This window comes from Elaeis guineensis, chromosome 2 (assembly GCF_000442705.2).
Source record: "Elaeis guineensis isolate ETL-2024a chromosome 2, EG11, whole genome shotgun sequence".
Classification (NCBI taxonomy): domain Eukaryota; kingdom Viridiplantae; phylum Streptophyta; class Magnoliopsida; order Arecales; family Arecaceae; genus Elaeis; species Elaeis guineensis.
This window is the reverse complement of record NC_025994.2, coordinates 112,140,200-112,168,081: the sequence shown is the minus strand read 5'-3', so window position 1 is coordinate 112,168,081 and position 27,882 is coordinate 112,140,200. Positions and strand designations below refer to the sequence as shown.

The 27,882-nt window shown below is 36.5% G+C and overlaps 1 protein-coding gene across 1 annotated transcript; it reads left to right on the top strand.

Moving 5' to 3' along the window:
* Positions 1-27,733, top strand: LOC105043751 (rRNA (cytosine-C(5))-methyltransferase NOP2C). The gene is made up of 14 exons (XM_010921440.4): positions 1-140; positions 228-364; positions 2,879-3,299; positions 6,004-6,151; positions 9,659-9,796; positions 12,975-13,037; positions 15,041-15,162; positions 17,366-17,606; positions 19,875-20,086; positions 20,815-20,915; positions 24,206-24,287; positions 24,575-24,639; positions 25,764-25,885; positions 27,271-27,733. The coding sequence occupies exons 1-13, from the start codon at positions 60-62 to the stop codon at positions 25,876-25,878; spliced, it is 1,926 nt and encodes a 641-aa protein (XP_010919742.1). The 5' UTR covers positions 1-59; the 3' UTR covers positions 25,879-25,885; positions 27,271-27,733.
* The last annotated feature ends 149 nt before the right edge of the window (positions 27,734-27,882 follow it).

The following is a 27,882-nucleotide window of genomic DNA, read 5'->3' as shown; positions in this document are numbered from 1 at the left end:
GCCCTTGTGAAACATTACGGAACCCCTCAAGAATGCCGCTCGCATCGGTCCCCTTTTGAATGAAGAGGGCGTGGGATTTCTTGTTCCGAGACTCACGCCGCCGCAGCTCCACCCCCGCTGCTTCCAGCCTCGAAGTAGCAGTAAATACTCTCCTCGTTCTCCTTCGCTTCCTCTTCTTTTGGTATCTTTGATCCCAATTCCTGTAAACTCTCTCTTCGTCTCTCAAGATGGACTCTTCTTCTTCGTCGTCGTCGACGGAGCGATACAGCTACAACCCTACCCTTCGTTGGAATCCACAGGTTGAGGAGTATTTCATCAAATCCTATGGAGCCGACCACTTCGCCCGGATTTCCAAAGCCCTAACGTGCGTTTCTTTCCTCTCTCTCTCTCTGTCCACCCCCCGTCCCCGCTTGTCTCAGTGTTTCGGATTTAAGTTTTGGTTCGGAAACTGGAATGATTTTAATTGTCTTCGAATTGATTAACCTCTTCTCTGGATAGATTTGAGATTTTGATATCTTTTTATGCGCAGAAGCTAATGATGTAGAGCCAAACCCTAACTTTCGACTTCATGATTGGCAATAATCACATTGACTGGGGATGCTGTTATTCATCTTTTGTCTCTGATTTCTTGACTTGTTAAATTTGCAATCGTTTTTCTTGTCTCTTTTTTTGTTAAAGAAAAAGCTTGGACACATGGAATCATGTACTGTATGGGGCATAACTCTGGATAGATTTGAGATTTCTATATCTTTTTATGCTCAGAAGCCCATTGTATATAAGCCAAACCCTAGCTTTCCACTTCAAGATCGTCAATAAATCAAATTTACCGGTGATGCTGTTATCTTTTGGTCTCTGATTTCTTGACTCGTTAAATTTGCAATCGTTTTTCTTTTTTATTATTTTTAAACGAAAATTTTGGACACATGGAATCATATACTGTAAGGAGCATGACTCTGGATAGATTTGAGATTTCTATAACTTTTTATGCTCAGAAGCCGATGATATAGAGCCAAACCCTAGCTTTCCACTTCAAGATTGGCAATAAATCAAATTGACTAGTGATGCTGTTATTCAGCTTTTGGCTTCTGATTTCTTGACTCGTTAAATTTGCAATCATTTTTCTTTTTTTTCTTTTTTTTGTTTAAAGAAATATTGTGGACAAATAGAATCATATATTGTAAAGGAGCATAAGCAAGCTTTTTCCTGGGGGAGAATCATTTAAGTGCAAAAATAATAGGCATAACCAGTGATATCTCAAAAGTCACAAATGACCCGGTCACAAATGACCCGGACAGCTTTTCGCAGATGTAGATGCAATGGGTGTATAAAACTTTCACATGAATTGAACTGATCAAATTTTGAAAGAATTCTCCCACCTATGAAGTATGGACATCGATATGAGATATAAATATAAAATGATATGGATATGAAGAATCTTGAAAACTAAGATATGATTCGGCTAGGATGTGACAACTGATAAATATGTATCTTTTTACATATATGTAAAAGAACATCCATAAATCATTATTGGGATGTCAGAAATAACGTAATTTATACTTTATACAGTTAGCATCAATATTCGAAAACTCTAGTCATCTATCAAATCCATAGACCACAATGTTACACTTTATACAATGATATCAATGTCACAAACTCCAGAATTAAATGATGAGAAAGAAGGAAAATAAAACCTTCCTCCTCATTGTCGGATATATCGATGAAGCATCCTGGACGTAGTTAAGAAACATCAGAGATCTTTTTTTTTTTTTTAATAAGTTTTGTAAAATAGACTGGTCAAGATAAGTATCTGATACATATCCTAGAAGTATCAGACAAGTTTTGATATTTCATAGGTATTTGATCATGAGATGATATGCATTTTAAAGTATCTATGCATCCTGGCCTCATATGAGACAAAGCTAGGGGTGCCAATGAGCCGGGCTTGAACAAGCTCAGCTAATTTCAAGTCAAACTCAAGCTGCTGATGGACATCTTGTCCAAGAGATTAGGTGAGAGCTTTGAGGTCCTCAAGACCTTGACATACGTACTTGAAGCTAATTATTCTAGTTGTATCTCAATCTTGTTATTGAAGTCATGGTTTAAAGTACCATATCGTATCAGTCCTTATTGGACATACCATCCCGGTAAGGTACCAATATTGAGACTTTTAACCTTGGTTGATACATTCTTTTTTACATAAGTTATGTTCATCAATAACAAGTAAATGGATTTTTTTTATATAAAAAAATAAATACTATAATAGTATATTATGCATAGAAATTATTTATTTACATGTATTTGCAAGTTGAATTGAGTCCAGCTCAAGTGCTCCAAACATACCTCTATTTCAGCATGGTTACTAACTGAGCAAACCATTAGTGAGCCAACATAAGCCATTCGCAAAGGGCTTCCTCCTTTGATAGCACTAATCACAGCAACCTGATACATAATACACAGTCATATGACAAACTTCATAGTCTTCTTTTCTTTGTATCCTTTCTACCACAGTTTTTCGATCTTTGCATTATTCAGAGATGTGGCAGAAAATTCTCAAAAATAGATTATGGTCTTCAGTGTTGGTTGAATGAACAAGTCCTTTTCCAGGACAGAGTAGGTTGCTTGTTAAATTAATTCATTTCCTGCCACTAAAAGGAATAATGTACATTATGAGGTGCTATATGAAGTTATTGGTTGGTTGAGTAATGGCTTTATACATATTAGAAGCACCTTAGTTCTTGGAGTCCAATTTGCTCGCATGGCATTCGCATATACTTTCATTCTAGGTGCTTGTGGAGGTGTGCTTTCTATTCCATACTTTTTCCTTCTGCTTAAAGTATCTAACAGGAAGTATGAGGTATTGATTGTTTATTTTGGCTAGGCATCCATCTTGTTACTCTTGTATTCGTGTGAATACTCTCAAATCTTCAAGTGATGCTGTTATCAAGAAGTTAGTAACCGTTCTAGATGATAAAAAGCTTTCTGGTGATATTGATGGCATGACAATTAGCAAACAGAGTGCTGCAGCTGAAGTTGACCAAGTAATGAAACTAGATAGCTTCTGTGAAACATTAAATCCTGATCATAGGCTTTCCACAGGAACAGTTGGGGATGGAGATACTTCTGTGGAAAGAGTACTAAGGCCATCCCTTTGCAAGTGTCCCTATCCTGGTCTAGACAATGTTTTGTTTGTCAAAGGTTCAGGACCGCACATGCTTCAGTATGACAGTCAACCTGGCCAACCTGTGAAAGAAGTAATTGTGAGTCGAAAATGTGCTGAGGCAGTTCTTCGAGGAGCCCAGGTACATCTTTGCTGTATTTAGATGGTTGCACTAATAACTTTCCCACTTCCTGTTGCTTGATTAAGGCATATCCCTCAAAAAATGACTTCTTGCTTTTTGCAGCTTTAAATTAATCTTCTAGCCCTATGAGAGGCAAACTATTAGTATCTGCCATGGAATATTCTTATCGTATCCATTTGGTTAAATATTGTATTCCTACCTGGCTAATTCTGCCTTATCTAAGGCAACAATTTTCATCAGAAGGTGCTTCTTCAGATTCTTTATAACTGGTACTGTTAAATTCTTTTTTAGGACTCACCATGCCCTTTTTGAGCATTGTAATTCTTTGAGCCATTGGGTTTTGTTACATTCAAGCAATATTTTCTTTCCCATCTCAACTTTCACCTCAACTGATAAACTTGTTCAACTAGGATCAACTGTATAGACCATGGTAGATTTATTAATTTTGTGAGCATTTTATGACTAGTCCCCAACCTGATATTATTTGTTTGGTGTTGACTTCCTGTCTGAGACTAGATTTATAGTGGGGCTTGCCATGAAACCCAGAACCTTATTGGTGCAAGAATACTAATTAATCACATGGCTTATGCTCATGTGTTCGGGTTGCAAACTAAATGGTTCTCCCAGACTTGAAACAACATAGACAACGCTCTTTGGGGATATACAAAATCTATTAAGTTTCTAATTGCTTGTTGCTTTGTATGCTATGTGATTTTACGTAGGAAACTTCTCTAGGAGCAGGACCATATGGAGGAACTTGTTAATAATTTATGAGCTACATAGCAAGATTTTGCATTCTTGATTATGTTGATGCAAACTTAAGCCCATCTTAAAAGTTATACTTTTGCACAACTAACTTTTGGGTGGTTATGTGCGTGCTTAAAAATGCAAATTTATTGCCTCCAAAGTTTCATGTACAAAATACTACAGCCTTATTGGATACATTATCGGGTGTTGCTATGATTAGGCAGTTTGTGGGTGTGGTTCTGCTTGACCCCAAAATGCGTATGGATCGTCGTTCATGGATAATCCACACCATGCATCACAATTCTTGGAGAATAAAAGAAATAGCATTTATTGTATATATGTGCCCACATATACTAATTATAGACTCTTATGTATTATAACCATCATACAATACTTTTTCAAACGTGTTCACAAGCTCTACAACATCCTAAAACAATTTGTAAAACAGATGTGGAAACTATGGAGAATTCACAAGAAGCACACCCCCCCGCAACCCCCAAAAACAAAAAATGGATTTCTAAGACTTCAAAAAAATTAACTTCAAGTTGATCAATGTTCCTATACATATGTTCATGAGGAAACAAGCATGGGATAGACAAGAAAATTTAGCAACACGATGAGTTGCACCAACCTATATTGCCCGATACTGGTCATGTACTGTGCTGTATCTGTAAGGTAGTTATACAATATCGAGGTTTGATATGGTGTAGGGGCAAACAGGCCTGTACCAGGTGGAACTGACAAAGTTCACATGATTTCGTGTTGAACCAATCCATACCCCCTGGTTATGAGTGGTACCATGTCTGGGGCATGACAGAATGATCTTCCGACTCTATGTTTGTTCTGGGAGTGTACTGTAATGTACCAGGCATACTGTATCGATTGAGTACCGGTGAAGTGCCAAATACTGATACAACGGACCTTGGTTAATAATAGCAAAGACACCACCATTGCTAGCTGCATATAGCATCATCTGTTTGTAACTGATACATGTTTCCTTGATTAGTCGTAAACAACTGTGAGTATCGAATAATTCTTGACTAATTTGATTACCAAGATTAATTTGAAGAATCATCTGGCCAATGAAAAACTAAAAATAATTTTAAGACCATTTCAAGATATTAGATAATGTTGTTTCTATGCTTTCAAATATTTTCTATCTATGTATGCATAATATTTTTTTTTTGGGTGTAAATCTTTTTATGTTTTCTGAAACCTTGAAGCTGCAAGATACTTCCTAGCATTCACCAACTAATAATCTGATTAGCTTATGTCCAAGTATCGAGAGTTTTCCATGGGGCAAATTCTGGAGTCTTTTTTTCTTTTTTTTTTTGCCTTTGAAATATGTCTCTCATTCTGTTAGCTTCATATATGTATTTTAGGCAAGCTTTGAGTTAAGATACCCTTCTCTTGACTTTGGTTTATACTTGATAGGCTAAAACAGGCAAGTGATGCTTGTTTTGTTGATACTTAAGCAATGGTATAATAATGCTTGTTGCTGTTTTATGTTAAAAACATGCTGTTGGATGATGTGTGTTTGGAGCAAGGATTTAAATCTCATGGGACAGGGCTGTCCTAATTGTTCTGTGGATGGTGACATGCTGCATCCCAAAACTTTGGACAGTGGATATCCCATCCTGTCTTGCCCTGGCCTGTCCCAAATCTTAGGACAGTGCCCTGTCCAGACATTGTGGGTGCTGCGACATCACACTATCCCATGGGGACTTAAATCCTTGGTTTGGAGGGTGATTTTATTCTTCTTATGATATATTTGTTACATCTTCACGGTCTTATTCTTTGATGTATTTTTCTTATAATATATACATGCCTTCTGTATCTGAAGTGGCCTGATTTATATTTTGCATGGACTTAGATTTCTGTAACATGTTAGTGATGTGAGGTTAATTTCTCACCAGCATGATTACCATTTTATCACAAAGTTACACTTGATCTGCAGGTATATGTTCCTGGTGTATTGGCTTGCAGTTCGCACGTTGAAAAGGGGGATATAGTTGCAGTTTCAGTTGCTGTGGAACAGCCTCTTAATGACAATTGTTGGGGGGTTGGTATAACGCGTGGAACTGTTCTCCAGGGGTTGCTGTCAGGCAAGCAATATCTATGACTTCTTTCCAAGGATATCAAGTATTCATGTAACGCAATCAATTCATTTTCCATATATTTGCTGCTTTGGCTTTGTTAATATATCGTGGTCTAGAATAGATGATTAGTTTTTCGGTCTAAAATTTTAGCTTCTTAAAACAACTAAGCAAATAGGTGCGTCTTGTTTGAATTCAATGAAATGACTACTGCCAGTATATCTCTTCTGTAATTTGGGGAACATGGCAGCTAGGTGTCTATTGTCTTGAGACCTAGTCTTTTTGGTGAATGGGAACCTATTTCTTAACAAAAAATTGTGATGATGCATATGCAACTTGCCTCACTTCTGGTCATGTGAGTATGGAATCTCATTGGCAAATTTGGATAGGACTTAGTGCAAGCATTACATATATAGGTATGTGTGCATGTGTTCATGAATGTGTATATATATGTATATATTTGTGCATATGCATTGGCATGGTCATGTTTAATAAATTTAAATGGCTATTCTGTAATAACCCAGAATTAAAAAAAAAAAAAAAAACAGAGGAGGAGGAAGACTCCTAACCGGAGTCTTCTTCCTCTCCGTTTATGACGAAATCGGACCGATAGAGTCCGATCAGAGGTAGAAAATCTCCCCTATAAAACCCCCTTCCCTCCTTTATGTCTCTGCAATTGGTTTTGGAGAGATTTTTTAAGAAATTGAGGGATTTTTCCAAGAGGATCCGCGGGTTCTTAGATGGGAAAAAGGGATTCGCCGGAGCTCTTCTCAACCGTCGGAGCAAGGTAAGCCCCTCCCCTTCTTCCTCTCCCTCTTCCCTTTCTCCCCTGGCCCAAAGCCTCGCCGCCGGCCACCGTCTTCGTCGGAAAATCCATGAACAAGAAATCCCCTGTTTTCCGATCTCTTTTTGATTTTTGCCGGCCGAACCTTGCCGCCGGCCGTCCATTGCTCACCGCCGCCTCCACCTGTTGCCGGATCTCCGGCCAAGCCGTCAGAGCCCGAGCCACCGAGGGGGGGGGACCTCATGGTCCTCCCCTGTTTCAGCCAAGGGTGGCCGCGGGAAGAAAAGAAGAAGGAAGAAGAAGAAGAAGAAAAGAAAAGAAAAGAAAAAGGAAAAAGAAAAGAAAAAAAAATAATTAAAAAAAGGGAAAGAGAGAAAGAGAAAAATAAAAATAAAAATAAAATAAAATAAAATAAAGAGAAGAAGAAGAGAGAAAAATTTTCTCTCTCTCCTCTCTCTACCTTCTCTCTCCAGTTTCTCTCTCTAGATTCTCTCTCTATTTTCTCTCTCTAGATCTTTCTCTCTCTTTATGAATTTTATCTCTCTAGGTCTTTCTCTCTCTGATTTCATCACGGACCCTAGGATAAAATTGAGATGAAAATAAGATGATCAGAGGTTGCTCCGAAATTCGTGCAGTAGATCTGATCCCAGTCCGATCCTATTCGAAATTTGTAACACTTGATTCATATTGAGTCACCCTGATAGGACCTTTGATGATCTTGATCATGATTGCTTCATCTGAAGGATACGAAGATTTCTCTCTCCATTTTCTCTCTCTACTTTCTCTCTCTAAAATTTTCTCTTTCTTCATGGATTTTCTCTCTCTAGAAGTCTTATGGATCAGTGGAGGATCTAGATACTTAGATAAATCTTAATTTTGATTAATCCTAAGAGAGGTCCTCGATCTGTGTTATTAGGATCGATTATCGGTAATTTTTCTATATGTGATTTTTATATTTGATCAGGGTTATGAAGAGATGATTGTCTGCAAATGATATCGAGTGGAATATTTTGTTAAAGAAATTCATAAATCAAAGAAGAATATTGATTTTTGTGCTTGGATCAGTCACCAGTAAAAGTAAGAATCCCTGTACATGATCATCATTATATATGTTATTTTATCGTTGGTTTTATCTCATTGGTTTTGCATCGTTGGATTTGAGATCGATGAATTTGTTATATCTGAGATATTGTTATTTATTTATGTGATTTTGAGCATGAGTATGTTATATCAATACATATGTATCAGCGAGTGATGGCATGATTATGTGTATGACATATTTATTTCACTGCAAAAGATGAATTGATTAATGAAGTTAAATATCATAATTTCATAAATATGAAAAGAAAGAGAATTATGGTTTGGACTGGCCTTGTCATGTGGAATAGCTTGCCAGAAGCTTATGCCTGGGACAGCCCCCACAGGCTTATGTGTGGAAGAATATGATCCGAGAAAGATCATGAAGAATCTGATCCGAGAAAGATCATGAATGATTTGATCCGAGAAAGATCGTGGCCACTTTGATCCGAGAAAGATCATGAATATTTCGATCTGACGAAGATCACAGAAATCGATCCGAATAAAAAATCGTCGCATGATCCTGGTAGTCCAAAGCCAAAGCCAAAGCCAAAGCTAAAGCTAAAGCGAAAAAGAAAAGGATTACAGATGATGTGATAATAGAAGAAAATGAAAAGATAAGACATGAAACAATCGTTGAATAAAATTGTTTCACTTATTTAACATATGATGATGCATCTCTTTTGATAAACAGATAATCTATAAATGTTTGCAGTATTCTGGACAGTGAACATCGACTTTTACGTGTTATTGCCTATCATTATTTTCAGATTATATTATTATATTGGTGTGATATGGGAATTCTTACTGGGCTGTAAAGCTCACACCCCTTCATTTTCTTTTTCTTCTCAGAGTTACAAGATGTCCATGGTTGGCTATGGTATGGATTTGTGAGTGAGCGGATGCATAGATAGAGTACCATTGATACCTGATCAGAGGATCGAAGAAATATTAATTGTAATTATGCAAGTTTTATGAATCATTATTGAAATTAAATATTATGGTTGATAAGGTTGTAATGATTTAATTTAGCCTTGCATATTCTTTAGGGCTTGCTCTAAGGAGTGTGCGGCTATCACGTACCCGACCCGGGTGTTGGGTTCGGGGCGTGACATATTCATAATAACCCGGAATTTCCAGTCTAACCCTTCAACTTAGGTTAAACTCTTAAAAGAAAGGCTATAAAACTTTATCTTGGCACATGGATTATATAGATTTATCTTTTCAAGTTACCTTTTAAAAGAACAAGCAAGTCAAAATATTGAAAAGCTGAAGATTGTTAGCTAAGCAGAGGAAGTTCGGGAGCTACCTAGAAACAAAAGCTTCTAAAAATGATGATACTTTTACTTTGGGCATGCTGAACATTTCTTTGCCCAAAAAGAAAAAAAAAACTGGGAAAGGTGCTGAAAGGGCATCCTTATGAAAATAACGAGTTGTATAAATATCTCTTTCAGCAGTATAGAACTTGATTTCTAAATAGACTGTACCGGAGGAATTGATTGGATAATATCTTTTAGTTAACTTGATCTTGTTGCTGTCAATTTTCTCTTTTATTTGATTCAAGCTAGTTAGCTTTAATTATATAGGTAGTCCTTCAAGATGCCATTTTGCACATGATATGTGATCTTATTTGATGCAAACAATAATATTGACAGATCCTCAATATCATGAAAGAAATGGCATGTACATCGGGCAAGGAAAAACTTTGATGTCAAGGGCTGGAATCTTTCGTGTTCCTGAAGGGATTGCTGTGGAAATGACAAATAGAGTATACAAACTTCCATCTTTTCATGGTATTTTTTTCTTGATTTAAATGTCCTCCTGCAAGCAGTTTAATGCAATATCCTATGTAAACTAATTGCTATTTTGATACACTAGTGCATCTAATTTAATGTAACAATTGTGATTGCACCATTTTTATAATTTTAGACACATATAAGTTGGCTGTTTGATTATTTGGAATTGAGGGTGTACTGGGTATATTTGGTTGCACTGGTACTGTTATTGATTTTAATAATTTATGCAGGGTATTGGTATTTTTACTGCAGTAGCTGGTTATATTATACCGGGTGACCATCCTGTTCTCTTCCAAGCTCTCTTCCCTGCCTTCCATTACATTCTTGTTTCCACTATCATTTCACAGCCACCTGTTTCAAATTTCAAAGTTTTGACTTGCTAAAAGAGTTTATGCTGCAGAGTTTTCTGCAGGCATTGCTGCTTATGCTAACCTGATGTCAACAGAAAAGCCTACTAACATTGGTCATGGTTATTTGACAGAACTTTCATAGTGATGTTTACATGGTGTTTTTCTTCTTTCGCTCGAAGTGCTTTAAGAAAACTTTTATTTGTCAAAATCAGATCTAGTTCATCCAAGGAATAAACTTTTGTTGGAATGGGACAGTGCCTCTGATACCATACCATTGATGGAAAACTGACTTTGATACCACCCTCGGGACATTGGAACTGATTGAATGGTACATGCCGATCCTACTGGTTAGTTCTGACAGTCCGTACTGATACTGCACCAATCTGTATTGGTTGCTTTTCATTTTTATTGATTGTGAGAGTCTTGGTGCATACCTGTACCATACTGTTCTGGGACAATAACGGTATTTAAAACCTTGATTTCATCTCAATGTATATTTTTTCTTCAATTGGATACATGCTTGTATTTCTTTGGCATATTAGATCTAACAAGATTTTCTTTACATCACATTGAAAATGAAGAAGTTGCACATTTATTTAAGAGAAAAATTCTCTATTTGATATCTCTGAGTATTTATATAGCTTCTCTATCTGAGATGCTTGTTAAAAAAAGTTGGTGTAATCCATATATATGCATTCTAACAAAGTTGGAGGTTCTGGTCTGTCATTTAATGTTTATGCTAGGCTTTTGCTCTCACTATCATCCACAACATATATTGCATTCACCCCAAGCTCACTCCTCAAGTTTGCTTGGGGTCAAAGCAAGGGGTCGTGTTGGATTCTCAAAACCAACTCCAGAGCAGTAACAAGTGTAATTATAAACGCACTATTGTTCGCTGTTAAATCGAGTCATCTCCTCTTTGTTTTTGCATGTTTATTTTGATTTTAGTTTTTTGGATCTTCTCCATGGATGAACTTCAGAATTCAACGAGTTGTTCATGCTTGCTAGTTTTGAAAGCTCATATCTTCTACAACATATGTTTTTGTTTGGCTTTCTAAAAGGAGTCCTGACAGAAAATTAAATGTCTTTTTAATTATCATTATCAGTGAATTCAGACTATTTTATCCAGAGAGTGGTGAACAGTGACCTAAATTGTTAATTCTTTTCCTTCTCATTATTACTGCCATTGTAATAGCAGAACATCTGGTGTTATTACGTTTTTAATCATTTTCAATGGGCCCACAACCTTAAATCAAGCCTTGGTGAGTTTTTATGCACCATTAGGGGTCATATAGTATCCAAGTTGCATCATTAGGACATGTGGCTTGAGAATCACTTGTTTTTACACTAGTCTTCTAAAGGAGTCATTATTAATTACATATAGGTCTGGGGCTAGCCCAAAATTCACCCTTCAAGACAAAGCCGTAACTTAGGATAATGACAGACTTCACCTACCAAGCCCAAGTTGGCTTGGATAGTCAAAAATAGTGCAGGATGATTGGAATTTTAATTTAGAAAATGTTGTGAACTTGCAATTTTTGGTGGTGGTCATGGTTGTTGATCCTTTTTAATACTTGGAAACATCCAAGGTCTTAAAACAATGGCTTGAGATAAGATTCCAGAAGCCTTAAAGTTCAATTACTAGATGTTTTGATTCCATAGACGAGGTTCTACCTCAAAGATCAACATGCAAATAGAAGAAAACTGGATTGAAGAATCCTTCACTGGGTGAAAGAAATTCTCTCAGAAAGAATTTTATTATTGTCTCAAAGGCTGCCTCTTACCATGTATTATATACATATTTGTAGGACATGATACCCTAACGCTAATTCGATCATTAAATCCGAGATAGAATCATACTTGAAATAGGACTTGATGATAAGAAAGCATGTTAGAATTATTTTATTACAAATATGGAAATTTGGCTAGAATTAGAAATTTATAAGAAGATTTGCCAAAATCCTCTTATAAATTTATAAGAAAATTTATAAGTCAAATATTTGCTTACTGCAGTCTTCGCCCGTGAATTCGTTGGCTCCTCCGATGCTTGGCATAGTCTAGTTCGTCATAGTGTCTGTTTGCTGCACCCTGTGCTGCATCAATATTACATTATTCCTCTGAAAAATCATTTCTTTGCTAAAACATGGCTTGCCTGATTGTCTCTATATCTTGTTTGTTTTATATACTTCAAATGTTAAGGGAGATCTAAGATGAGCAAACTGAACCTACTTTATTGTTGCTAAAAACATCTTGATGGCCAATAAGAATCCTTATACAGATGACTATGCAGGTCTTGATATTCATATTCGGACTTTAAAGGAGATAAAAACTCCAGGTATTTGCAGTCTGAAACACGTGGAGAAGGAATTTCTGCAACTATAAGCTTGGCCATTTAGGTTATGTCTCACTACTCATCTCTGTCCAATGGACCCAATGGAAGAGGGTTGGCCAGGTGTCACTTTATTAGTTCTTGCTAACTGCTTGAGGCAGAGAATAACTCAATTGTCATCATTGGTTTTAATGAAAAAACATTAAAAAAAAACAAAAACAAAATTTTAATGATTTTGTAAGTTATGATGACTATAATTTTCTATCTTCAGGATAATTGGTTTCTTTTTTTTTTTTTTTTGATGAAAAAGGATAATTGGTTTCATCTGCCATTTTTGTGCAGTGTCTGCTAACCTTCGTACCTGATTAAATTCTTTGGAAATCTATGATTTGATCAGCTGAACACTGCTATTCTATTTGTAAACTATTTGCTGCAAGCCCATGTACAAGGCACATACATTGTTCACTAACTTGATTTTTTCCCTTTTTTTATCTAGATGTGCTTGAAGGAGAAATATTTCTTCAAAATTTGCCCAGCATTGTCACTGCTCATGTCTTAGGTATGAATGCAGAATGAGGATTTGCTCATGCCTCCAGTGCACTTTATTTTTGGATGCGTTTTGTTATTATTTCTGGTGGAAACTGAACAGCTGCCATTTAGGATCCTTATTTTCAATATTTATTTTCTGTGCTGTCACTTTTCCCCCTCTTTTGATAGTCCAAATATTTATTGTATAACTCAGTCCTTATTCTTGTGGATAGTTCACTGTTACTTTTTAGTTGTTGCTGTTAATATGGCAAGAAAAACTAAGGGATGCTTATTAATTGAAAACACTTTGGTAGCAGGCTCAGGAACATGCATGTACTTATCAATGAACCTTGCACATGCATATAGGCATGTACAAGCATTGCCCATGCACTATGCATATATGTGTCTAGAGATTTTCCTTTTAAGTTTGATGTGATCCACAGAAGATTTAGAAAAAAGTGCTTTTTCATGTGAAGTCCTATGGAGACATTTGATGCCTGTGCATGGTGAGAGCCTCATTTCACAAGTGACTTCAGCAACTGAATTGAAAGACTCAAATACATGTTTAAGGTTAGCAGTGCTTAGGAGCAGGTGCAGGAGCAGATTTGGGAACAGTGATGGGGAACCGCATCTAATTAGAATAGAAACACGTAGGAAACACACATGGGAGAGAGTTTCCTGAGAATTCCCAAGCAGGTTCTACATTCTATGTAGAAGTTCCGTGGTAGTAAGATATTCTCAAGCCTGCTATTTTGAGAAAAACAAAGAATTTTGTTATTATTAACATGTTAAAATGCAGAAAATGGTGAAAGAAGATTTTTTTGAGGCAATTAGGTGAAAGCAGATCATGAGAACTTCAAGGGATGTTCATCAAAATTGATGGTAAAATTGGAGAGTTTCAAGGATTTAGTTTCAGAATTGCCTAGTGGATGTTTTGTATTGAACATAGACATCCAATGATGTCTCTGTGGTGAATGAATTAATGAACTAGAGATGCTAGATCTTGCTCCCTTATCATCAAATTTTGATTAAGTGAGATGATGAAGACTTTTCCATCGTTGTTACGGTGACATGTGATCATGAATATGATTCCTACAAATCAAGCAGTGGATAGAAAAGCATTGGCCTATGCATGACATATTGCCATGGTTAACAATAAAGCACTAAATATATCATTCTATAATAAGAGCTTTTCTAGAGTTGCCACTTAAAACTTAGATGAAAGTTCCTATGCAAATTTCTTATAAAACCATAATCTAGTGGTTTGACACTTTGACCTTTCTTAAAATTCCTGCATCAGCTTTATATCTAGTCAGATATATCGGTATTGGGTATTGGTTATAAAAATGTTTTTTTTGCTCAAAAGATCATTTTGTAGCTTTAAAGGTTTTTTTTTTTTTTTGCCCAAACAATTGGTCTCCATATATGAAATAATCTCATCTAGTAACCATGCAAATATGCAATGCTTCTACCTTTTACATGTTCTAAAAGCCGGTATACACTATTAGTGCAGTGCCATACACTGCTGCTACAACACTCTCTTGTGTATATAATGCTATGCACTACATCAAAAGGACATTTTGGTTCTTGTACATGTAGTTTGGTGGTACAAATGCTGACTGTAGCAAAAACAAAAAAAAAACACCTTCATCAGAACTAATAGTTAATACCATGCAACTTCTTTAAAAATTTTGATGCATCTTTCCTTTATCATATTGCATGCATTCAAGCAAAATGATAATAAGTTTTACTTTCCTAAAACAATTCCATTAAAAGAGGGAATTTTATGAAATACCGATTATTAAAATTTCAGCTACTTCGTTATTGCTGTCTTGCTACGTAAATGGATAATAAAGGTTTTAAAGGTGCAATTTTAGTATGGAGAACCTGTCCTTGATCTTCTTTCAATCTGTTGAATTCGAAGTTTTGGTGCCATTTCGTTATGAAGGGTTTAGTGGAAGATAATTTATTTTATGCTGTAATGCTTTCTTGGTCCATCAAGGTATTCATTTTCCTCATTAATTTTGTTCTTAGATCCCCAACAAGGAGAACGGATTTTGGACATGTGTGCTGCTCCAGGAGGGAAAACGACTGCAATTGCTATCCTTATGAAGGACAAAGGAGAGGTTGTTGCCATTGATAGATCTCACAATAAGGTAGAACCTTCATATTTCGTTATTTGACTCTACTTATTCGATTTAATCTTGTGAAGACATTAGATTTGCTGTGTTCGAGCATATGTAGTGGGCTTTCAAATGCTATTATTTCTCTAGCATTGCAATTTCTTGATTAGCAAGCGCATGATGCTGCTGAACTAGTTGGTGGCATATGGTGTCATGTCACATGGAGACTCTGTTGAGAAAAAATCCTCAGATATGTTTAATTTCAAAACTAAGGTTTGACATACTGAGCCGCACCAGTCTGTGCTGGGCATATTGTACAGTACTGGTAGAGTACAATATTAGTAACTTGATAAGGTACTGTGTCGATACTATAGAGTGTCATGCTGCCTTGGCACCTTTACAATGTGTTGGTATGGTGCCAACACCAACTGGGAACATACTGGTATGAGTTCCAGCACTGAGATGTAAATCCTTGTTAAAGATATAAACATACCGCTTTAGAGCCTTTTATATTAGAAGAAACTAAGTAGCTGGCCAACAACTGTGACAGCCTTGCTTTTTCAATTAAAAATTTAACATATTGATATGCTAATAGGTTTTAAGTCTGTAAAAGGATTTATAAGATTAACAAGGCTTTTCATCAGATTAATGGGTGTTTTAGCTTTGGCAAATATATGCCCCTTATCTTTTTAATGCTTGATTAGTCTACTTTCACGTAAACACAAATTAAGGGCATTTTGTGAAAAGAATTTTGTTATCGTCGCCTTCCATTTGACATGTGATCACCTAAGAGATTGTCTTGAAAGGGCAGCATGAGGTTTGTATTAGAATGCTGCAACAGTGCTTTGTTATAATAGAGGTAGCAGATGCGAACCCATCAGGTAATGTGGCCCACCTGTCCTTTCTTTTGGCCAAGACTGAGTCATCCAAGTTCGAACTTGTATAGGTTTTGAGTAAGGGATCGTGCCATCTGTCTTAATGTGTCAGGATGAAGTTAGTGCCTTCTCTGCTCTACATTATTGCTGCAGACATCAACTTGGCTTGGTAGAGTCTGGTCATGTGGGATAGGTTTAGGTCTATCATATCACACATGTAGCCAAGTTTAGTTGCTTGAAGAAGTTAATAGGACCACTGATATTGATCAAAGATCTCCTTTGTCTCACTCTAACAACACATCTCTTATTTCTGGCATCTCCAATAACTGTATGTTTAGTCTATAACTTGTGCGAGCTAAAGAATGGAACAAAACCTTAGTCAGGCTTGAAATTGAGGTTTAAAGGTTGCCTTTGGTAGAAGAATTTTATTTTTCCTTCTTTCCTCTCTTAGATATTACTGGATCAAGGTTCAGAGCTAGATTTTAAGAAGTAAGCCCCTCCAATGTGAAAATGGCTTGAGTGGGCTTGATCTGGTCAAAAGGCAAGAGGTCCAACTGTTGCTTTACATCAGGCGATCCCCATGTTGAAGAGGTCTAACTGTTAGAACACCCCCATGTGCTAGCCAGTTCAACTGTTTTGGGTTGAGCCATTAATTTAGGTTACTGATTTGACATTGAGTTGATTGAAGACTTCACCAATGCTGATATCCCCTAATAATGTATCTACATATCCTCTATGTACCATTCTAATGGAAAAAGGCTGTTAATTGCCTAGTTAAGCCTTTGACTTGATTCTTTTGAATATAAGATAATGGCTGTTATAGCGGTTGCTGTTAGCCATTATATCAGGAATGGGTGGAGAACTTGGGGAAATAAAGGCCTTATTTTATTATCTTAGTGTTCACAGAACAAAATATTACCTTAAAGCTGGCATCAAAATTTAAATAGAAGATTGTATATTATTTGAATCAGCATAACTATCAAAACAGCCATTATCCCCATCAGGTAATTGGCATAATAATGGAATAACTTCCAATGCTGTAATGGAATTTATTTTAAACTAAGGATTTAAGTACCTATGGCACAGTGCATGGTGGCCGGTGGCTGCACCATGTATGTCCTGCCATCCTCGTGACCACCACCCAACCTTTTCTCTCTCTTCCCCTCTCTATCCCAAGTCCTATCCACCTATGCTAAACTAGCATAGGTTGATGCCTTGTGATATGCAGGGCACTGTAGCACATGTGCATGCCCCATGTTAACACCAGCTTGGCATGGTACAACACAGATGGGCACTTAAAATCTTGTTCTGAACATTTATCTTATTTGACATTTCAATCATAACATGTATATTGCTTTCAGGTGATGGAAATTATGAAGTTGGCGGCAGAGATGGACTTGACTTGTATAAATGCATATAAGCTCGATGCTCTTAAATCAGTACGTCGGACTAATGAGGGAGATAATACTGATGTAACAGATCATATCATTAGAGATTTTGATATGACTGTTAAAGACTCAAAATCATTTAGAGCGACAAATGGTGACATAGTTAGCAGTAATACAGAAACATCCGGCTTTGATGTGACATACATGCAAACTGGTAAGAGAAGTATGTCCGCCTTTTTTTTAAAAAAAAAAAAAAATCTCTTATTCTCTTTTTCCTCGTCAACGAGACAAGTGATCAGGTAGATGAAGGGATCTGTGTTCTATATTTCTTTGGCTTGGATGAAGAAATTTGTGATCTTTGAACTATATTTTATGAACTATGCTACGTAAGCAAGTCCTCTGGACAATCCATAAAATTATTAGTAGTCTCTTGGAATTACCAAAGTTTTTCCCCTTTCTTTTTTTTTTTCTTTGTATTGTTAACAAGTGGTTGCTAATGGATATTTGAGTGGTTGAATCAGCTATATTCTTAGGCACTTGGTAATGTATATATTGTTGTAAAGTAGGTACAAGTCCCCATACTGGTAACTTACTGGTATGGTTCGGGTTTGGTCTGGTACACCCGTCTATTAACATGTGGTATGCTGCTGGAGTCAGCATAACAGTTGTGCCATGTGTTGGTACAGCCTTGTACTGAGTGCTTGTGTTGTACCATATGGTAACAGGTCTGTACTAAGCACATTATCAGTCTTATCATCACCATACAGTTTTCTGCTAGTTGCTGCAGAATATTAACATCAGGCATTGCAATGGTTGGAGTGGATTCGACTTGTTTACATTCTGATTATCCTGTGCAAGCATATTTTGTTGAGAATTTGAGATCAGTTGATCAATACCTTCCCATTTTCTGCTGGAAAGATGTTCTAGGCTACAAGTTGTTGAATTCTTCTGGATCAATAATTTGCTTTTCTAACACCATTGCCTATCCCTTTACGGATTGTGAATTTGAGGTGGGGGTTGATCAGCTACATGCTATAATTCCATTGCACAACATGTGACAAGGCTTGTTTTCCTTTATTTTACAAATACAGGATAGTCTGGGCATATGTGTTTTGGTGTTGCTTTATTGGACGCTCAGATTACATAAGAAAAACATAATGAAAATGTTTATATAGATTGTGGTAAATTTTGTAATAATAAGTTTCAGATAACATGCATTGGAGGAATTATGAGAATTGCACCGGTTGTTGATTAAGTCATGAGGAAAGGAAAGATGTTCTAATTAAGTCTACAAGTTGTTGAATTCTTCAGGATCAATATTGCCTATCCCTTTATCAATCATGAATTTGAAGGGAAGGTTTAATCAGTTATATTCTAATTCCTTTGCATTATATTTATGAATATGGGAAAGGTTTGCTTTCTTTAATTTATAAGATATTCTGAACATGTATGATTTGATGTTGCTCTATTGGAGGGTCTGATTACATAAGAGAAAGATCATTAGAAATGAGGTTGTTTCTATAGATTGTGGTAAATTTTGTAATAACAAGTATGGATACACGCGCATTGGAGGAAGTATTAGAATTGCACCAGTTGTAGATTAAGTCATGAGGAACAGGTTATGATGGTAAAGAAAGTTATTAGGAAGGATTTGTAAAGCTTGTTTCCAGAGATTTTTCTCTTACAGGAAATGGATGATCAAGAAGGATTTACAGAGCCAGCCCCAATGGTTGTAATAAATCTTGTTGGGGGATTAAAGTTTTTGATGCTGGTCCCTCGTAATAGCATATTACAGTGTTGTGCTGTTCAGTGTGCCAAGCACTGGCACACAATTAGCATCATGTTAATGCCACATGGTACATTTCAATAAGGCATTGATATGGGACATGCTGGTCCATGTTGCTTGGCATGGAGAACACCTTATTCCATGGTTCAGACAAGGTTTACGCTGCCTATTCAGGTAATTTGTTGATTATAGAGCTAATTATAGCCTTTACATCTTTGTTAGGGTTCTCATCTCCAAGAAACCAAGAGGAAAAATGTGTAGTTTCATGTCATGATACTAATTATGTGTTTATTTTCTCCACCTGCCTGTCATATGTGGCTATTCAGATTTGCACCTCTTCACTACTTCATATTCTAGAAAAGGTGCTGTTTAGATTGCAAATAAATATGTTTAATAGTGATTTTCCACATGAGGTATCATATGGTGGGGGCACTTATGTCAGTTTTACCATCATGTCATTTAATTTCCAAACATGTTTTAACACTCTGTGAAACTGTAACTAATGATTAATCTTTAGAACCAGTTTTAATTCATCGTTCACATGAAGGCTAATACATTTCTTAGTGTCGGCAAGCTTGTCTGTCATCACATAATTTACAACTACATATGTTTCTTGGTTCATATTTTGAAGACTTTATAATGATCTTCATCACTTTCATCTATAGTTGTTTAAATTCTAACGAAGTCATTGTACAGTCAATAATGGAAAAGCAGATTTAAGAAGGTATCTCAGCAAAGCTGACCTAAGGAAGAATGCTCGACGAATGAGAAATGGACCCGGAAGAAATCATTGCATGGGTGCTAGGGTTGAAAATTCAAAAGGCTTTCTACCTAATAGTTTTGATCGTGTTCTTCTTGATGCTCCATGTTCCGCTCTTGGCTTGAGACCTCGACTATTTGCTGGGGAGGTAAGATTTTATATATCTGATATACTTTGGCTACAAAAAAGTGTTGGCTATCTGTATACAAAATCTTACCTTGATAGACAAGCCTCTTATCCATCTCTATATGGTTCGATATATGGGTTGCAGTTTGATCCATGAGGGTTTTGGGAATGTTTTACAGTTGGATCTCAACCTGGTTTCTATTGTCTTTCGATTGATACTAATCCTTGTTAAAGCAACTTAGCAAGAGAGAGTCCTGGCTTTATCTTCCTTGATGATACTTGTATCTTGTGTATTTATTTGTGTCTTTTTTCATCATAAAACATGCAATCAACATAGTTCATTTTGGGATGCATTTAATCACAACTACACTTCTAACTTTGAGTCACATCTTTACAACCATGAAAATGAAGAGACCAAGGAAGGAACAATCTAGATTGACCAATGAACGATGCATGTGTTATACAGAGATTTGTAGGTTTTGATGATCTCAATGACCTTTTTTCTGTGCATAGTTCATATACAAATTTGAATTGGTACATTGACCTCAATTTATTTTCATATTATATTGTAATATTCTTTCTTCATAATATTAATTATGTAAAAAAGGGGACAAATAAGGATATTGGCGATGTTTAAATTATGGACACACAATTTCTCTAATACTTTATATTCTCATTTTGTAAGATGTTACTTTCATTGCCACTTCTAAATTCACTTCTTTATGGATTTTGATATTTCTGACAATGTAGGAAACTGTAGAATCCTTGAGAAATCATGCAAAGTATCAAAGAAGGATGTTTGACCAAGCTGTTCAGCTAGTCCGTCCAGGAGGAGTTATTGTCTACTCAACGTAAGTATATATCTTGGGTGATTTGTTAGGTACCATGATCGTTGATTGTAACTATGAAAAGTTCACTCAACATGTAGGTAGTTTAATAGTGCATTTTGATATTTGTCAATAACACCAAATAAGAGAAGCCAACGCGTTCCATCTATAAGATAGTATTCTATCATCAAGATACTAGAGTTTGTATGTTCAATGATGTGTGAGTTTTTGTGAATGGTTATCCGATTTGGAGATGTGAATCTAGTGTAATTGAAATACTTTATATTTTCATTTTTTTTCTCATAAATTGTTTTCAGTGTAGTTTGTTATCTCCATTTGAGATTGATGTTTGATTTTTTGATTGTACTGTGACATTTGATTTGACCTAGCTTTTTTATTTGAATTCAACAGTCGCCTGGTCTGCAACTTGCTGCCTCGTCAATCGTTGGATCATTATTTGCATCATTTGCTTCCATTTTCTACCGGAATTTGCTTGATCTGTGTTGACCTTCTTTAATTACTATCTTGCACTCTTTATCTTGCCTTTATATTATTTATGGTTAGTATTTACCACATGTCTCAACCATTGATACTACACATAGATCCAGAAATTTGACTGTCCTGGTTTCATTTCCCCCCTCTCCAAACTAAGTCAACAATAAAATTTCTGTATACATCTTGATCTTCTTGGAGCTTTCTGTTTGCTTTTAGTTCTTTAGTTGCTACTTAGCTCATGAGATCTAAAGCTATTTCTAATGCAGAAAGCCCAATGTGGTGTAGGAGTAGGACTACCATTTCTAAGTGATTGTCTGTTTTTTTTTAGTAGGGTTAGCGAACGATGTAGAAGTCCCACATTATGAGTCATTTTATTTGATGGAACTTCTAACTTTTCAGCTAGTGCATCGCCCCCCCCCTCCTCCTCTTCTTTCTTTTTTCTTCTCAGAGCTTTTTGGTCATTATAGATTCAGCTTACTCTTGATGCACCTTTCTAAGTTTAAGATACATTAGTTTCTAACTTCTTTTCAAGTTCATGAAATTCAGTATAATTTTTGTCAACACAATTGCAAGGTGGCCTGAAGATTCTCATGGTATGAACAGCCAAACAATTTATGCAATTTTTCATCATCCATAAAACAGATCTTACCAAAGAACATGCCTTGCAGTGAGCTACTACCTCAATCTCCAGAATGCATTTTTTCCCTTTAAAGACAAAACTATGTTGAACAGTTCACATGCACCCCCAGAAGTGCTATGATTTACACTTGAGGAATCTGTTACAGAGGATAGCTTGTACACATCCATGAACATGATTCTCCAAGTACTACCAGAAGGTTTTGTTCATATACATTTTTTTTATAAGACCTTAAATGAATCAAAGCCTAGAGCAGTATTTCAAAGGGTTATCAACAAGAGATGCTAATAGCATATTCAGGTTAAACCAATTAAATCCATAATGTCAAAGGATGAGAAGAACTGAAACAAAAAAGAGCATATAAGAATTAAGAGAAAAGGTTAAGGTACAAGGGAAAGAAGACAAAAAATGGGGGGGGGTGTGATGAAAAGGAGAAAGGGAAAATCAAGAAGATGAGAGTAAAAAAGGAAGAATCTTTCAGAAGAGAAATGGGAGAAGAAGAAGATGGAGAAAAATTACGGGAGGATCCTCCAGGAGAGAAGGGGAAGAGGAAGTTAGAAAATAGAGGAAAAGAGCAAGAGGGAAAACACAATTATTTTTGTGGGCCTTTTGTGGTTGGATGGCATGAGGTTGAGCCTTGGTGCAATGTAAGCTTGCTCTGTTTTGACCTAGAGGTCACGGGTGTGCCGAACCATACCGGTAGCTAATCGGTGCATTTCGGACGTTCGATTCAGAATACCAGCAAAAATGGAGTAAGGGAGAAGGAAAGAGAGGAAGAGAGAGAGAGGAGGGGAAGGAAGGGAAGGGATAGGAAGAGAGAGAGGAGGGAAAAAAAGGAAAGAAAAAGGCCGGCAATGGCCCGTCAAGACCGTCGGAGGGCCGTTGAGGCCTTCGGGGCTCTGCGGTCCTCCATGAGATGCAAGAAGAGAGAGGGGAAGCGAGAGAAGAGAAGGGAGGGGTAGGCGGTGGGGGGGCTGCTATTGGGCCGTTGGGTGGCTATCGTGGCCATCGGATAGCCCAAAACAGCCCATGGCCACTGCGGGTTCAAAATAGAGGCGAAGCTCTTGTTTTGTTTTATTTTTTTTAAAAAGACGATACACAAGTGAAGCCGGCCATGGGTTTGCCGGCTTCACTTATCGATCGTGTTTTTTTTAAAAACACGACGAGACAGGGGCAAAGCCTTTATTTCAACCAGGCCTCACAACCCAACGAGACGGGCAAAGCCTCTATTTAGAAAACAGACCTCGATAGGTCTTTTCTTTTTATCCCTCAGGATCAGGCCCCACAACCCCACGGTCCTACCTCTTCCGCTCTCCCACCCGCTCCCTCCCTCTTACAGATCTCTAGCCGATCCTGTCGGATCTGGATGGAAATTCCCAAACAGGCCCTTATAGGTATGTATCAACTATGAATTTTCATTGGGCTTCTCAATCAACTTGCAGTTGTCATCTGTCATGGCATAATTGTAAATCCATCTCCATACCTCATGCATAAGATTTCACCATAAATGTCCTCAAATATTAAAGGGACAGCCAACTTAAAACTTTCTTATAATACACTTTTATAGGTGTTATCCAAGTTACAGTTATTAAGTGGTATAGGGTAGGCACAGAACTTGCAAACATCTCGCAGATCCTGAGTTGCTTTCACCTAGTCTCATTACTTATGACATGTTTTCCATAGCATGTAGTATTCATGAGGTATTCTTTATATTGTGTATTGGTACACCAACGAATGCAGGGCATCGACAGCTTTAAGTATTTGATGCATTTCCCAAACCAAAAAGCATTATACTTCATTTTTGGAGCACCTCATCGTTTCGGTAGTCTTCCTCTCCTGAGTCCTATATGACAGCCACAATTTACTCCTAGATGTTGTTGAATAATGAGAAATGATTATACATGTCATTGTAGGGAAAGGGGAGATATTTGTCGCTGGTGGTTTTGTTAATAGAAATTATATCAACTCAGAAATACCCTATTCATTTTTCATGGTTATTAAGGTTGATATAAAAGATGGACTTCAATTTTCGAAGACTAGTTTTTTAAGCATGTGTACTTACTTGTTCTTATATGTCTTCTCTGTTTTGCTTGTTGTACACTCTTTAAATTTAGTTGCTGTACATCTATTGTATTTCAATAAACAAGTGAAGGAGGGCCACTATTGATATTTGTTCTTTTAGATGTACAATAAACCCAGGAGAGAATGAGGCCTTAGTTCGGTATGCTTTGGATACACACAAATTCCTGTCATTGGCATCACAGGTAAGATTACTTGAGCAGCTTGGTTCCATGATGGGAAAATTGCATACTTTCTATCTATAGCTTTAGCATGTAATAAGTTTCTCGGTGGCTTACTCAGACTTAAGTTATATAGTTGTAGTACATGAGTTGGTAACATGTAATGACCTTGAAGAAGTTTTTTGATATGTATAGCATGAAGCTTCTTGAATGTCAGAACATTTATGGTTTATGTCATACCTACACTTTTGAGCTTCTAACTACATACACGTTCTTCTTATCATTCTATTCATGTGGTTGTAAAATCTCAGCACCCTAAAATTGGAGGAGCTGGTATAGCTGGTCGTTGCGAGCTGTTTGGTGGGGAATATGTGGAGTAAGTCGCTTTCCTTTTTCTTTCGCAATGGGGGTGCATTTTAATGCCCCAAATACATGCAGATTTTGAGGCATTAGGGTCATTGTAAGATGTGTTTTGTGCACCACACTCTGTTTGGTTTGTATTTCAGGACAATTGAAAGATGATTTTAAATAAGTTAAATTAGTTAATTCTGTTAGTATATGCTTAAGCTGGAAAACATCATCAAGCCTCCCTGCGTACGTATATTTCTTTTTTTTCTCATCACCTCTGCCACCATCTTCATTTCCATCAAAGCTGAAGAGAGTTTTGTACAACATCTTGTTATAGTCTCTCTTTGCCTGAGATTGTAGGACTTAACTGATCATGATTATGGTAGAAAAAAAGAACAGAATGTTAAACTGAGTCATTGAACAGACGCATGAATCAATCATAAAAACTTTCTAGATTACATTGATCTCTCGAGAACATTAACCTTTCTTGTTACATATTTGGTAGCCGTGAGGTTTCTTACCATCATTGCCGCCGCCACCACCACCCCCATTGTCATCATCGTTAATGATAGAAGTGTACTGTAAATTTATTTGGAGTAATCAACTGTAGTTAAATTTATCAAAATGAAAATGTAGCATCAATATTGGAACAATTACAAGGTAAAAATAAAGGGCATCATGAAAAAGTTGTTTATTTCTGAGTAGTCTGTTCCTCATGGTTAGTAATGCTTGTTTTACAGCTAAAATATAAATTGAAAAAACAAAGCAGTAATCCTTTGTGAAAACATATTATGCTGACGTAGATTGATGGACATATTATTGGCAAAGCAAATTGCAAACAAGGTGATGAAAGCAATTAGACATTTAATAGAAAAAAATAACCAGAATTTGCAAAATTGAAATTGATGCGCCTTATTCCTATGTGAAATCCAAGTTTTTTATATTATTTCTGCATGAATGAAGCATGCTTCAATGCTGCTTTCTTGTTGGGAAATCTTATAAACAACTTTTTTGTAATATTGTCTATCTGTTTCACCCAACTCGAATGAAAAGATAGACTTTGAAGAGTTTCCACTGATATATGCTAAGAAGGTTCCGCTTCCATCTTGCAACTATTAACCAGTATTGCCGTCCATTATTTTGCTCTGCTAGGAAATGGCTTACCCAAAGTGAAGCAGAACTTGTTCAAAGGTTTGACCCATCATCTTCGCTCGATACAATTGGTTTCTTCATTGCAAAGTTTGATGTCGGTCAGAAAGATTTATGAGTGCCAGGTGACATGTTCATATTTTATTCACACTTTTTAGGAGCATTCCTGATTTTCTTCAATCTTTCTTTTACTTTGTTGTTTAATTTACGTGGACATTATTTATTACTTGCCATAGGTGCTATCTTTATTACAGAAAACAACCACCTATTTTAAAAGAGATCAAAGATACAGATCATCTGTCCAATTTTTAAAAGAAAGCTAGATTCAATTGCTTGACGACAAAGAGTCCATATTTTATTTATATTTGTACAAATTCCCTTGGTAAACAAATTACTAGTTATGAAAGGACTTTCTGGCATGCGATAGGAGACCTCTATGTTCATGTTATTTGCCCATGATACATTATTAGTCGATGAATTAGTTGTATAAATCAAACTAGAAGGTAGCAGCACAGGATAAAGGATGGAAAATTAACTTGGACAAAATAAAGTACAAGGAATTACAACTATAGTAGAAAGTTAGATAGTGATTTAGTATATACAGTTCTATATATATATATAGACGTGCCCTGAACAAATCTTTTGCATTTTTTTCTTCCATTATACACAGCAATGAAGAAATAACAACCATGTCTCAAAACAGGATGTTTCATCCACCAGGGTGCTTGGTGACTTGCAACTGTCATGTAGACACGAGGGCAATATCTTAAGATTACTTAAATCAGTTGCATCCTTTTCAGTTATGATAGTCCATGAGTGTAAAATAAGCATTGCAAGGATGAGGATGTTGAGATTGACATATGGTAAACAAGCAGGTTTAGCGAGAAAATTATACCAGAGAAATGTTATATTGCAAGAATAAATGAGAAATAAGTTCGAGATGGCTGGGACATTTTTTAGAGCCTGGTGTTAGCCTTGGCAAGGAGGGGTTCCAATTTTAAGGGGGTCCATAAGCAGGTTGGAAAGTATTTGGATCAAAGCCTGCAAAACTGGTACAGAAAACTGTTCCAGTATGTTATTGGTTTGGTAAGGTATAGTCAGTATGGTACGGTATGCATCTTTTGCCAAGACAGGCTTCCAACATTTCTTCTTACTCTCAGCCATGGTACCTCCCAAAACCAGGTGGTGCAAGACAGAACCGGGCAAGGTTCTGCTTGATTTGGATTTCTACAAATGCCATTCAGCTCATGTACTGAATCAAACCTTGTTGCCATACCGGTACGATACAGTAGGGGTTGGTATTGCAAACTCTTGGATATGTAATTTCCAATCCTGGAGAACCTAGTTAGGAAACATTGGTAAATATGAGAATCCATGTAGCCTTCTACGAAGTAATGGGAAAAATTGTTTGTCTGTGTATTTTACATTTCTTCAGCATCAAATATTTAAGTTGATAGCTGATATTGATTTCATGCTGAGTTTGATCTAGATTATTTTGTTTGTCTTGCAGCATTGAACTTACTGGAAACGGCTAAAGCCATGGTCCAGCTGATCAAGTTCCATTAGTCATTGATCAGATTACCTTCCTAACTGAACAGGATGGAATGCAACATGCAGTCGGTCCATTTGATCCAGCATGTTTTGGGTGCTTTGAGACAACTTGTGTTTACTTGAAAGTCCTCAAAACTTGGACGAGATGGCCAAATCTATGCGGAGAAATGGAGTCCGGTCCCACATCACTGCAGTGTAGATGTAACTTCTAATTTTCAACATTTGGTACTTCAGTTAGCTGCTGAAATCTATCGTGTTAACTGAACATAACAACTAAATTGAACATGATTAAAGAGGCACTTCCATTTTTCACATTGGCTCAATTCATGTATTGACATCGTCTGACAAGTCTTTTTAAACTAAATGTTCTGTAAAAATTTATTTTTAATAATATATTCATTGGAGGTGAATTTAAATTGAGATGAGACAAATTCCTATTATGATTTAAGTTACTATCTTTGCCATTTTCTCTCTTGAATATATGCTGTATGAAGGAAGCTACAGTGTTAATCAAGTTGAGAAATCGAGAATTCATGTATTTCATTGATTTGAGCTAAGAATACACAAAGGA